Consider the following 14,114-nt stretch of genomic DNA (forward strand, 5'->3'; position numbering starts at 1 on the left):
GTGCATCTATGTTAGTGTTATTTAAATCCATTGCTATTTCTTAAATATCTCATTTTTATTTGTGAAATATTTCTGTGTCTTTTTTTTTTTTTTTTTTTTTTTAATTGAAGGTAGAGAAGGCGTTTTGATCCATCAGGAAAACTTTGTGGCACAGGATAAGACCTGTCTCTCTAGGGATCCAGCCTTTGATTTCAAGGGTAGGATGGTGGAGGGGGAGAGCTATGACTGAGAGAGAGAGTAAATCATCTCAATGACAAATGGCCTCATTGGGACCATGCTGGCAAGACCCAGAATGTCAAGCTGGCCAACCAGGCTAACCTTGACTCAGTGGCTGCCTATCTTCGGTCTGTGGATAATGTGGTTCCTTCTAGTTTCCACCAGGGACAAATGATCCGTACTACAAATGCTACCATGGGACTGAAAGCAAGTTCCCTTCCCACACTGTTCCTGCACCCTTGGAGTGCAGAGATGGTGTCATCAGGAATAGGGAGGACGGCTTAGTCAGCCATGCTGCATAAGCATAAAAACCAGAGTCCAGATCACCAGTCCCATGCAAAAGCTGGGCACAGCCACTCATGACTGTGCTCATAGCCCTGGAAAGGCAGAGACAGGGATCTCTGATGCTCACTGGCCAGCTGGCCAGACAGACAGACAGACAGACAGACAGACTGATGAGAGCCAGCTTCAGTGGGAGATTCTATTTTAAAAAAAAAAATAAGCTAGAAAGCAAGGGAGGAAGGCACTCTATATTAACCTCTGCGCACATGCACACACACACACACACACACACACACACACACACACACACACATGCATCTTGAACATTCAGAACCACGATCTCTCCTCATCAGAGCTACCAAGCCTCAGATAACGGGTTATCTAAACGGCTCAGTTTTTTTTTTGTTTTTTTGTTTTTTGTTTTTTTTCTGGGTGGAAGCAGCGCTTTCCGGCTCTAACTCCACTGTTTCCTTTCTGAATGTCAGGGCTCTCTCTGGCGCTCTCATCTGCCTCCTTCCCTTGTGTCTTCTTCAAAGCCACCCAGTATGTTCCTGTGACTATTCCTGTCTCTGCTTCCTGGTGAATGAGTGTGAATGAGTGCTCTGCCAAACTATAACGCGTGAAGAAAAGTGCAGAGGTCACGAGAAGACACGCTGATGAGTTTGCTTGGAGGTGAACATCTGCCAAACGACATTCTCAGTGCTAACCGCTCCAGAGCCTCCTCCCCTGTGCCCTCCCCAGACACCCCCCCAGCCCCAGGGGGGCACAGCGTCTCTGGGAGAAATCTGTGACAGCTCAGCCTTGCTTTAATCCTGTGCCCACCCCGTCTTGATGGCCAGGGTGTGACCTGGCTGTGCATTGCAGACCTGGAAGCATGGCAAAGCTTGTCCATCTGTGGACAGCAAGTGCAGGTGTGTGAGGGCGGAGGGGACAGACAGGCATTTGTGACCAAGCCACCCTCCAGGAAGAACATGCTGTATTCACACAACAAAGAAGGCCTTTGAAGGGAATTGGACAATTTTCTTCCTCTTTTTATTGCTTGGGAGGACGATCAGCCCTTCTAACTTGGGATGTGTGAGGACTAAGATTTGGGGTGATGGTAGGGTCCTCAGTCTTTTCCTAGGGTGGTTTAGAAGCTGAATTTAAACAGGTTATTACCTCTTGAATCTCCTCATCTCTACCTCCCTCCTGCGTTTCCTTCCCCTCCTTTCCCACCCCCTCTCCTCCTCCATCTCTGTTCCCCCTCTCTCCCTCCCTATCCTTTTCCTTCTTCTCCGCCTCCTCTTCCTCTGTCTCTTCCTTCTTCATGTTGTCTCCTCTTCCTCTTTCCCCCTTCTCTTTTTCCTCATTTTCTTCTCTGATTTCAGGTCTGTTCACTACCCTAAGCACACAGTACCTCTGGGTTACTCCCATAGCCCCAAAACAAGTCCTGGCCACGCCCAGAGCACCCTCTTCTTCCTTATCTTTCACCACTCTCTGACCTTCCTTACAACTCACTCCCCAAATCCACCAAGTCATGATGCTTTGCAGTTTCTCAGAATCTTGCTCTTTTTATACAGGATGCAGGTCAGACGGGCTCATGTGTGTGAGGATGGAGCTGGCTAAGCACGGTGTTTTCTTCTTATAATTTATATTCAAAGTTCCTATTTTCTGGAGTGGGGTCTGTCTTTGACCTTTGATCTCTGTCCTCCCAGAATATTGTAAATTAGATGAGCGTAAAGTGTAGTATTTGGGTCTCCCAGGGATTCTCCAAGGTCACCCTTAATCAGTTTATGGGATGGAAAGCAGACAATATAATAAACATCAGTGATGCTGTCCATGTGTGCAGCTGGCTTCCAGACACACCACGACAAACTTCGACCTCTCTAACTCAGCGTGCTGTAGGTAACGAGAGCTCTCAAGCTGTGGGCCGAGTCCTTCAACTAGAATAAAGCCTATTTGCTCAGGAACTGGGTGATCTAAGGGACTCAGATTTACAAACTGTAAGAACTAAGTTATAATCCAAAACTGAAAAATCTGCTAGTCAGCCCTTTCTATCCACGGGTTCTGTGTCTGTGGATTCCATGGGCTATGGGTTTGATATCTTCAGATGCAACCAATTGTGATCAAAACTAATTTTAAATCTGCACATGTCCTACCCATGGGTAGACCTTTCCCTTGTATTCACTCTCCAAATGGCGTGATGTAACAATTTCTGTGGGGACTGCACTGTTATAAATATAGAGATGATTTTAAGTATGTAGGGACTGGGGAGATGGCTCAGTGAGCAAGGGCACCTCATTATGCAAGTGTCAGGATGTAAGTTCTAATCCCTAGCACCCATGTAAAAACCATGTATAGCCACGCATGCCAGTAGCCCAAGCATGGTGCTGACTCTAGGTTCAGTGAGAGAACCTGCCACAAGGCAGTAAGATACCACACACACACACACACACACACACACACACACCACAGGAGGGATATCTCTATGTGGAAGTATGGGACAATTGATGACCTTGTGATCTTTCCTGTTTCTCACTAAGTGCTGTCTCCGTCTGCTGAGAAATGTCTCTTTTTTCCCCCTCTCAATGCAAGAATCAAGTGGGGAGGGAAGATAATATAGTGAAGTAGGAGAGACAGCTGATCTGTCATTGGCTATCTCAAACATGGCACAGAGTGTGGCCAAGCTCAGGTCTCCAGTGCCATACTGAGGGTCCCCTCTGGGCAGAGTGGCTTATCAGGGCTCCTGGTGGCAGCGTCACTGGAGGGAAGAAAAGCAGAGAGCTTAGATGACAATGTCTTATCATACAACGAGTGAGGAAGAGCCTGCACAGAGGCCTTGGGTGTCCCACTCCAGCTAGGTGCCAGGGCCTCATGGGATATGGGTTATAAGAATAGCCAATGTCCCCACTTCTCAATAAGGAATCCAGAATCTGATGATAGAAAGGCCTTATAGAAAGATGAGCACAGGAACAGCGTGATCCAGTGCCGATCTCAGCATTGACTGTGTTACCCAACCACTCCCTGCTACTTAGCAATACCATGAAGAACATAGAAGTCCTGGGCCCATGAGATGACTCAGTGGGTAAAAGTGTTTGCCGTGCAAACCTGGTGACCTGAGTTCAATTCCTGGGACCACATAAAGGAGAGAACTGACTACGTAAAGTTGACCTCTGACCTCTACATGGGTGCTGTGGCCGAGCCCTGCCTTACCATCATTCTCTCGATAATAACATAGTTTTAAAGATTTAGGAAACTGGCCCAGTCATGGTTCTATTGCTGTGAAGAGACCATGACCAAGGCAACTCTTATAAGAGAAAGCATTGAATCGAGGGCTTGCTTGAAGTTTTGGAGGTTTAGTCCCTTATAATCATGGCAGGGGACTTGGTGGTGTGCATGGTACTGGATCAATAGCTGAAAGCTGTATCCTGTCCACAGGCACAGAGAAGCACTCTCGCTTGGCCTGGGCTTTTGAAACCTTGAAGCCTTCCCCCAGTGATATACTTTCTCCCACAAGGCCACAGCTCTGATCCTTCTAATCTGTTCAAATAGTGCCATCCCCTAATGACTAAGCATTCAAATATATGAGCCTACTGGGGCCATTCTTATTCAAGCCACCACAAAAAATGGAAAGTGAGAGTTCTGCCACCTCCTTCCAGGATGGTAGAAGTCAAAGGCAGATCACCAGTTTGCCAGATGTCATGACACACTGGGGAGATGGATCAGATCATAAAGTACCCGCTGGGCAAGCACAGGGGCCCTGGTGCAATCCTCAGCACCCACATAAAAAGGCTGGCCTGGTAAGAAGACAGTCCACGTACTGAGGAGGTTGAGTTGAGTGGATTCCCTGGGAGTTGGTGGCCAGCCAGTCCCCCAAGCTTAATTGGTGAATTCCAGGTAAAAATGAGAGACACTGTCCCAAAAAACAAGGTAAGGTAGAAGACATCCTGAGGAATGAAACGTGAGGTAAAGGTCTGGTCTAACTAAACACACACACACACCCACACACACACACACACGTACGTATCCACAAACATACACACACATATACTTTTACACATACATACATACATATACACATGTCCATACCCACACACATATACACAAACATACACAGACACTCATACACACTCACACATACACACACACACCATACACACACACAAACACATGCACACACACCATTCACATACACACATATACACATGCCACATATACTCACATACACACACACATATATATATATATATATATATATATATACACACACATAGAGAAACTAACTAGACATTAAAATCTCTGATGATTTTAAGACAATGTACCCATTGGCCAAAGCGAGGTAAACTGATGCCAAAGTGAGTGCTTGGCACTTACAAGGAGGAGCCAGGCTGGGCTCTCCATTCTCTTTCTCATGCCCACTCCCCACTCCCCTGAGCCAGCTGGTACATTTCCCATTATCCGATAACCTCATTCCACACTGGGGCCACAGGTCATGTTCAGGCGCGAAGCAGTGTGTGTTCTTCAGAGCAGTATGAGTCAGGTCTGTGCTCTGCCTGGTGGCCCCTGGTCCTCTTCATAGAAACTGATTGGCCTCAATGTCTCTCAGAAGTTTGACCCCAGCACTGTAAAACTATTCTTAAAATCTGGCTGAGGACTGACCTGTCCCTAAGTTTCCCCTTATCTCCTCACACATGACTCTCTCATTCACCTGTCCCGTGCCCCAAACCTTCCCTTTGACACTTTGACCCCACTGGGGGCCTGGCACTGGGGGGCCATCTAAGGGTTTGGTGACACAGTGGTGTGCATTTACCAAAGCTTGTTACGGGTTTATTCAAGATGTGTGTGTTTCGCTGGGCACTTCAGTGGAGGGACCAGCCGCAAACCTTTGTCTGGTCAGGGAGATGCTGAATGTGTAGATCCGGTTCTCCTCTCCCCAATGTCTCTTTCCCTGTCCTTCCTCCCTCCTGACAGCATCTCATCCCCTTCTCTCTGCCATGTTCTGTCCTGGCCCAAGCGAGCAGTTCTCTCCCGAGGACACCTACTTCCATCCTGCCCACCGAAGTCTCTGCCTGGTGGATGAGGGAACCATCACCACTGTGAATAGGATTATGCCACACACCTGCGGAAGCTCTGCCCTGGTGTGCCTTTGCCCAGCTACTGAAATCAGCAACAACTGAATCCATAAAATCCGTCTTCCCCATCACTTCTGGGGCCTGGCCGCCTCTCTGACATCTTACTTCAGATTCTCTCACTTCCCAAGTCCTTTGCACCAAATGGTTCTCTTTCTGGAAGCGTCTCCCTTTGTGTGCCCAGTGTGGGGGGTGTTGTCCACTCTCTAGGCTTTCCCTGCCCCCTGCCTAAAGCCACGTCTCACTCCAAGACTCAGTAGCCCACTGTCTTCCGTCATTCTGTCTGTGCTCAGGTCCAACTATGATCATTCTCTCTTCCCAGTGACTCTCAGGAGCTGGTTCTCCTCTATTTCATTTTCTGATGCCTTGATGTGAACTTATATTCTCCCTCCCTCCCCCTCTGTCCCTCCAGGCCTGTGCCCATCGTTGGAAGAACATCTACTACGAAGCAGACCACATCCTGCCCCATGGATTCTGCTACCTCATCCCTTCCAACCTCCAGGCCAAAGGCAAGGTGCTGATTCCCTGCTACGAAGGTGAGTGTGGACTGGTTCTCCCCCAGTGGGGTGCCCTCCTTGCTGGGTAACTTCAACAGTCCCCAGCCCTCTCCCTCACACCACTGCCTCAGCTTCTCTCTGGCTTGCCACATGCTGGTGTGAGAGCAGGGTTATCCAGATTGACTCTGGCATCAAAGTCATGTCCATGGAAGAGGCAACTGCAAAGGGGACAGTGGTCTAGGCCCTATCCAGCCCTGCCCCTGCCACAGAGACCACAGTGTTCATTGCCAGGTTCCAGGATAAGGTTTAGCCAAGCAATCCAGCCATTTTCTTAGCTTTCTGGAATTGCCAGATGCGGTAGGGCCTTGGGAAACTTACTATCCTTTTCTGGACCTGAGTGTCCTTATCAGAAAGGCCAGGAACTGGTTCAGGTGATCAATACAGCACTACCATAAAGCCAGAATGGTCACTGGACTTCCAGAAAACTCCTGGATGTTCTAAGTTGTGGGAAGAGAAGATCCAGTATCTATAAGACCACAATGTGGCAGAAGTTGACCAACCAGCCCCCTCATTCAGTTCTTATGACATACTGAATATGTCATACACTTATGACATACACTTATGACCGTCCTCGAGTGTTCTAGAACTAGACAGAGAGCATTCCTTGGGTCTGGACAACACTTGGTATCAGTCAGCTGTCACTGTGTAACAATGCATCTCCATGCCAAACAATAATAAACATGATTTTTTTTTTGAATTTATACAACTCCACACAGGCTTAGTGTGCTCTGGTTATGGGTTTGAGTCGGGTCTATTCTACATGTTGTCTTCTGAGACCATGAGCTATGTGGGGTGTGTTTGTGAGCACAGGGTCACTCGGGGTCTTCTGCAATGCCCTGCTTAGAACTGCACATTCTTGGGCAAAACTGAGCCAACCTAGTTCTGGTGAGCTGCTGAGCCAGCTCTCTAAGTGCAAAAGGCCGTTAGATTTTTCATTGCTTCCCACTTATGCCTTTGGAAAGAGGCCTCTCTGGCCTGGGTCCACACTGCCTTGTGCTCCTGGGGCTTCCTTAGATTTGGTTCTCGTGGTCACCAACAGGGGTTCTAACACTTTCTGGATATTGTAAATCGTTTTTGTCTCACGGGGTAGGGGGGAACCCCGTGGCACTATGTGGAACTCAGAAGGCCCAAGCAGGACATTCTGTGAACTGTTCTCTACAGAAAGGTCAGCAGAGAACTGAGTGGAGGCACAGGCCCTCTTCTTGTGTGAGGTGGGCTGTTTCCTGCCATCATTCTTTCTCTGCTTGAGGCTGGGCCAGATGGGGAGACTGAACTCTGGCCCTGTTCATCTCCATAGTGTCCTAATGGGATGAAAAACTTCATCCTAAACACCCATGATAGAGCCACAGGTGTAGCTCAGTTGGTAGAATGACTGCCCAGCATGTGTGAAGTTCTGGGATTTTATCCTCCTGGCCAGCTTGGGAACATGAATGAGCCCCTGTCACAAATGAATGAATGAATGAATGAATGAATGAATGAATGAGTGTCATCAGTCAAGCAGCAGAGAACATGAGCACCAACCAGGACATTTGGTTTTCATCCACTTGTCTCATCACTTTCCACATCCTATACAGCTCACTCACTGGTCCCCAAACACAAACGCATGGGACATACCAGCCCACCCATGTCAGCTGAGCCCTAGCTTGTGCGTAGCTGTACGATCGAGAAATCAACATCATTATCATTTGCCATGAGGAATTGAAATTGTTACGCAGAGGTGGCTGACAGATGCAGGGCTCCGCTTGGGAGCTCACAGTCCTCCTGCAGGATGGCCTAAGTGTCTTTGCTTTGTATATTTCTTTACTCCATGATGGTCACATGGAGCCAGAGAAGGTTTGACCAGAGAACATATTAGCAAGATGTTTGCTCCCACCTGACTTTTCTTCCTTAAGGACACATACACACACATATTCAAATTTGTACTTTGGGAAAAACAACAACAACAGACCCAAAACAACACAAAACAAAAACCCACCACAGTAAGGAGAGGGGCCAGTATAAGGAGTACTGGGACCAAGAGCAGTTGCTGAGGAAAACCGAGGACCGGACAATGGTTCTGTGTTCTTGGGTCTGTAAAATGGGAGGAGTGGTGAGGTTCAGATTTCTCAGGAAGTCTGGGGTAGCGAGGCGAGGGGGTGGGGATGGGATTAGGTGAGAGGCAGGCCCTCAGTGAGAAGGCCCGGTCCTGTTGGTTTTGGAGATCTCTACTTCCCTGTTTTGTGGTTGAAACAAAACCAGCTTTGGCTCCTAAAACACCATTATTTTCTCTTAATGTGGAAAATCTCAGTGACACAAGCTCCCTTTTCCAGGTGGGGATCGCATTATGGTTAAGGACAATGGGAGCATTTAGAGTCTGATAGGACCATTCAGGTGTCATCTAGACCAGCTTGTAGGGTGTATCAAGGTCAGAGAGATAAGCATGGCTTGCAAGTCTGAGTTTTCACTGTGTGGAGAGTGGGTGGCTCAGTGGTTAGAACAAAACCCAGGACTCCAAATACCAGAACCTGAGTCCTGCCTCTCTCCAGTTCCTTCTCATTAACACTGACTGCTGATGAGGATGTAAATTCTGTGTCCAGCTTAAGCAATCAATACTTTAGGGTTCTTAGAGCAGTGTCTGGCCTGTATCCACTAGCGCGCTATACGCTGAGCATATTACATACGTCAATACAAGCATATTGACGTATGTAATATGCTCGTTATAGGCTAGTGAGCCAGGCACTAAGCAAGGTTTATGAGTCATTACAAGGTGACTGACTTGTGTCTAAGGAGTAGAGCTTGTTTAGTTGTGTTAAGTGGCTGATGAGCATAACATAGACAAAAGCCAACACACACAGTCCCAGAGGAGAGGGCAGTAGGGCATTGTGGGTAGAATAAAGAAGAGAGGGGAGTATGTGAGGAGAGAACGAGAACCAGTGGGAATGGGGAGGGCCATGGGAGGGCCATAGTGGAGGAAGGGATACCAGAAAAGTGTGTACTAATATATACAGGAGAGATGGGGAGATGGCTCAGTGGTTAAAGGACCAGAGTCTAGATCCCCATATACATGGCACGTGAATGTGGCACACTCCTGGAAGGCAGAGACAGAGGGGCCCCCATGGAAGACTGGCTAGTGAGACCAAGCTATTTTGGTGAGCTCTGGGTTTGATTGAAAAGGCCTGAATCAGGGGAAAGGGCAGAAGAGCACTTGAGGATGATTTCTGATACTAATCTTGGGCCTTCATCTGCATGTACACACACACACACACACACACACACACACAGAGAGGCACACGAATACCTCAATACACATATGCACATGCACACCATACATATGAAAAATATACATGCTTGAAAACATCATAATTAAACTTATTTTTTATAATAATTAGAACATGGATTAAAAATACAACTCTTCCAGTTGCATCCCAGTCAAGGAGACACTAAGGCAGGCTTATTTCATTGTATGACTGAGGAATCGAAAACCTGTTTAAGGCTTACTGTCTGCTGAAGTCAGGGAAGTGAGGGACAGAGGCACTGTACTTGAGTCATGGCAGCAGGCAGGGCAGGGTTTGGAGAGACTCCTCCTTCCAGGTTTACTTCCTGTGCAACGGGGGGGGGGGGGGGGGGGGGGGGGGAGGGGCAGATGCATGAAGGCCAAGACAGGCTTGCTGGGGGCTGCTGTGCCACACCGCATCCCTTGGTGCAGTTAAAGGTCTTGCCAGTGCAATGGATGCTGGCATGCCTCCACTCCTCTTTGGGCTGTTCTAGGGAGAGCACGAGAAATCCCAGAGGACCGTGCTCACAGAGCCTGCCTGTTGCTCTGTAGTGATGCCTCCTTGTTGGGCTTCGGGAGGGTCAGCTGTACAGACTCCTGAAGATTGGAAGGTCAGTTTGGTAGACTAAACTTTCTGGGCCACCTTTCTAAAATGTCTTGAGCTTTTTTGTTTTTAAAAAGGTTAATTCTTAAGTGTCTGTGTGTGTGTGTGTGTATGTATGTGTATGTGTGTGTGTGTTGTAGTGTGTGTAGTGAATATGTATGTATGTAGTATGTGTATGTATGTGTGGTATGTGGTGTGGTGTGTGTGTTTGTGTGTGTGTGTGGTGTGTATGTGTGGTATGTATGTGTATGTGTGGTGTGTGTGGTGTGTATGTGTGGTGTGTATGTGTATGTGTGGTATGTGTGTGGTGTATGTGTAGTATGTGCAATATGTGTGCATGTGTGGTGTGTGTGTGTGTGTGTGGTGTGCATGTGTGGTGTGTATGTGTATGTGTGGTATGTGTGTGGTGTATGTGTAGTATGTGCGGTATGTGTGCATGTGTGGTGTGTGTGTGTTTGTGTGTGTGTGTGTGTGTGTGTGGTGTGCATGTGTGGTGTGTATGTGTGATATAATCTGTGTGTGTGTATGTGTAGTATGTGTGGTGTGTGTGCATGTGTGGTGTGTGTGTATGTGTGGTGTGATTTGTGTGTATATGTGTGGTATGTGTGGTGTGTGTGGTATGTGTGTGTATGTGTGTATCTCTTGTATGCATACGAATATGAGCAAAGGTGCCTATCTGACTGGATCAGATTTCCCAGAGCTGAATTTACCGGTACTTTTGAGTCCGCTGAACTGTGCGTTCTGTGAGAACAGTGTACAATCTTAACCGCTGAGCCACCTCTTGGGTCCTTCAAGCTTTTGATTTCTTCCAAAACACTGGTCTTGGGTTTGGCATGGGACATTTTCTCATGACTTCTCAGCTGCTTCCTGCTGGATGGGGAGGCTATCAGAGCATCCTGTTGGAATCAGGAAATACAGAAGGAATTGAAAATCAAAAAGGACTAGGACATAAAATCAGATAAACTCACAGTGCATCCCTACAGCGGCACATCGAGTTTACACCTGTCTCAACCACAGACACTATCATGATGGCCAAATGTTGTCTTTGTCAGAATGTGGGAGAAGATAAGAACTTAATGTGTATGACTTGGGGGAGATTACCAGAAAAACAGAGTGAGCACTATCAAACATTAGTTACTTAAACACAACACACCAGAATGCTTTTAGAAGCATTATCTTGTTTTAAATTGTGTGTGTGTGTCTGTGTGTGTGTGTGTGTGTCTGTGTCTGTGTGTCTCTGTGTGTGTCTGTGTGGGTGTGTGTCTGTGTGTGTGTGTGTGTGTGTCTGTGTGTGTGTGTCTGTGTGTATCTGTGTGTGTGTGTCTGTGTGTGTCTCTCTGTGTGTGTCTGTATCTGTGTCTGTGTGTCTGTGTGGGTGTGTGTCTGTGTGGGTGTGTGTCTCTGTGTGTGTGTGTCTGTGTCTGTGTCTGCGTTTCTGTGTGGGCAGGTACACGGGAGTGCAATGCCTTTGGAGACTGGAGGTCAGATCCCCTGAGCTATGTCTCCAGTCACCACACCAGGGTATCTAAAGCCTCTCCAAACTTAAGTCAGCACATGTGATAAAATCAAGTGCAGATACTTCTCTTGTCCTTTATCCTTGAACCCACCAAGGCAAGAAGCCAGAACTCAGCATGAGACTGTAAGCAGCTCATGTTTATTATTGTGATGGGGAAAAAATATCTCATGAGTCTGGGGTGACTTGAGAGCAGCCTAGAAGAATTACAAAAAGTGTTCTCCGATGAGAGAGGGGCCCTTAGAGGACCAGCTGGCAAAAGCACTTGCTGCTAGGCACCAGGCCCCACGTGGTGGGAGAGAATTGTCTCCCATAAGCTGCCCTTTGAACTGCACATGTGTGCACTAGCATGCGCACATGTCCTTGCCCTGCAAACAAACAAACAAATGATAAATAAATGTAGATTTTGTTTGTTAGTAGCAATGACAGTACCATTATATTTCAGGATATGGTGGCACCAAACATTCACATAATTGACAGTTTCTCTTCCTCCATTCTGATGAGGTGACGTTGCACAAGCTTGAAAGTTCTCCGTGTCCTCTCCTGTAAATTGGGGTGACCAGTACCTCCTGACAAGGGATTTGAGGTGTTTTAAGTGTCCAATACCGCCCAAAACTCAATAAATGAGAATTTTCCGGTTAACTTTCAAATCATGCAATATTCTTCAATTGTCTCAAGAGGTGTCCAGTGGGTGGTTCTTTAGTCAATTAAGGACAGAGAGCTGGGTTGCATTAAAACGATCTGAAGGGCTGGAAAGGTTTGCAATTGCTTGTTTGTGGAGTCAGGTGTCACTATGAAGCTGAGACTGGTCTTATAGCCTCCTCCCTTGGCCTCCCAGCTGCTGAGGTTACAGGCGTGCACCACCATGCCTGGGTTATATTTTCTTAAATAGCTTTGAAGATCTTATCTGTGTAATCCAGTTGTTGAGCCTTTGGCTCCGGTTAAATAGAAAGGATCTGAGGTTGTGTGCAAATGTTCTCAAACCTGAATTTTAAGTTTCTGGATTGATCACATTTTCTTGTGCTTTAAAATTGATTTCAATTCTCAGAGCAGCTGAGCATTTATTTCCCATGTGCATTTCTTAAGGCTGTGGTCATTCCCACTGTATGAACCAGACCAAGGCATTCCATTGGGAAGACATTTTTTCCCTCTCTTCTTAATGCTGAAGGGCAGGACCCCACAGGGATAAAAATCAATTATGATCCATTTACAAATCAAAGCAGTCGAGGTTTGGGTGTGTGTTTCTTTTGTTTTTAGAAGGAATTGTAAAAGGCTACGCACAGCCATTTAAAGTCAAGAAGAAGCCCTTCCACTTTTATTAAATAATGAGCCCTGCTTTTACAGAGGGCTTTCTGTTTTCTAAAGAGCTTTTGCAAACATTACCTCACTTAAATAAATATGGTGAATTAAACAGTATGATGCTACTCAATATTTTATACAGTTAAGAGGAGGGTCGTGGGGCTGGAGAGATGGCTCTGTTGATGAAGTGCTTGCTGCATAGGCATGAAGACCCCACTCAATCTCCAGAGCCCATGGGTTTTTTTGTTTTGTTTTGTTTTTTGTTTTTTGGTTTTAAAATGCAAGTTTCAAAATGCACACTGGATTTCAGCTCTGAAGAGATTCAGATAGGAGAATCCCTGGATCTCACTGCTTGGTAGCTAGGCAGCCTCGATAAACTGGAGGGCTACAGGTTCAGTGAGAGACCTGTCTCAGGATAACGTGAGGAGTGACTGAGGAAGACCTAGTGTAAGCATCTCACCTCCACACGCATGAGTGCACACACATATAAATCCATACACACATCCACACTCACACACTCATATACACACACACTGATACTCAGTCTCATATACATACTCACACACTCACACACTCACAAACTCACACACACTTATGCACACATACACTCAATTTCATATACATACACATTCATGCACATACAGTCACAGTCTCTCTCACACACACACTCATACTCAGTCTCGTATACACACTCTCACACTCATGCACACACACACTTAGGCACACACATGCTCAGTCTCATATACACACTCACACACTCGTAAACACACAGTCACAGTCTCTGCCTCTCACAAACACACAAATGGAGACTGGCTCCACAGGACAGTCAGGGCTGAAAGGAGGTCAGACGTCTCTGAAAATGACACTGGGATTCACGAGAGTCTAAGTTTCTTATTGGAGCCAAGACCTTTAGACAAAAATGGATCCTATACCCCCAAAAAAACTTTCCACACATTATGCAAGATTACTGTTTAAATTGTATCTTCTAACATTACAGATGCCCACAGTTTCTAAGTCTCTTTTAAAAGTGCCTGTGTGTGGCTTAGCATCTTGCGGACTGTTGTCTGAGAAGCACCCAGATCAGAATTTACCTGACAATAAAAACCTTTCAGGAGCTACAAGGTAGGACAGCCACTTGAATCTGTAATTATCCTTAGGAACACAACATTTTGGGGGGTCAGCATTTTCTTGCTGTTTTGTGAGACAGCGTCCTGCTGTGTAGCTCCGACTACCTTGGAACTCACTGTGGAGGCCGGCCTGGCTTTGGACCTGTGGTGATTTC

General features: G+C 46.7%; 1 protein-coding gene across 1 annotated transcript in view; it reads left to right on the forward strand.

Moving 5' to 3' along the window:
• The window catches only part of Itga9 (integrin subunit alpha 9), a 293,314-nt gene that overhangs the window by 23,710 nt on the left and 255,490 nt on the right, over positions 1–14,114 (forward strand). Inside the window, exon 4 of the mRNA XM_021207169.2 lies at positions 6,019–6,142. Within this exon, the coding sequence (XP_021062828.1) occupies positions 6,019–6,142 (124 nt within the window). The remainder of the gene's footprint in view (positions 1–6,018; positions 6,143–14,114) is intronic.

This window comes from Mus pahari, chromosome 10 (assembly GCF_900095145.1).
Source record: "Mus pahari chromosome 10, PAHARI_EIJ_v1.1, whole genome shotgun sequence".
NCBI lineage: Eukaryota > Metazoa > Chordata > Mammalia > Rodentia > Muridae > Mus > Mus pahari.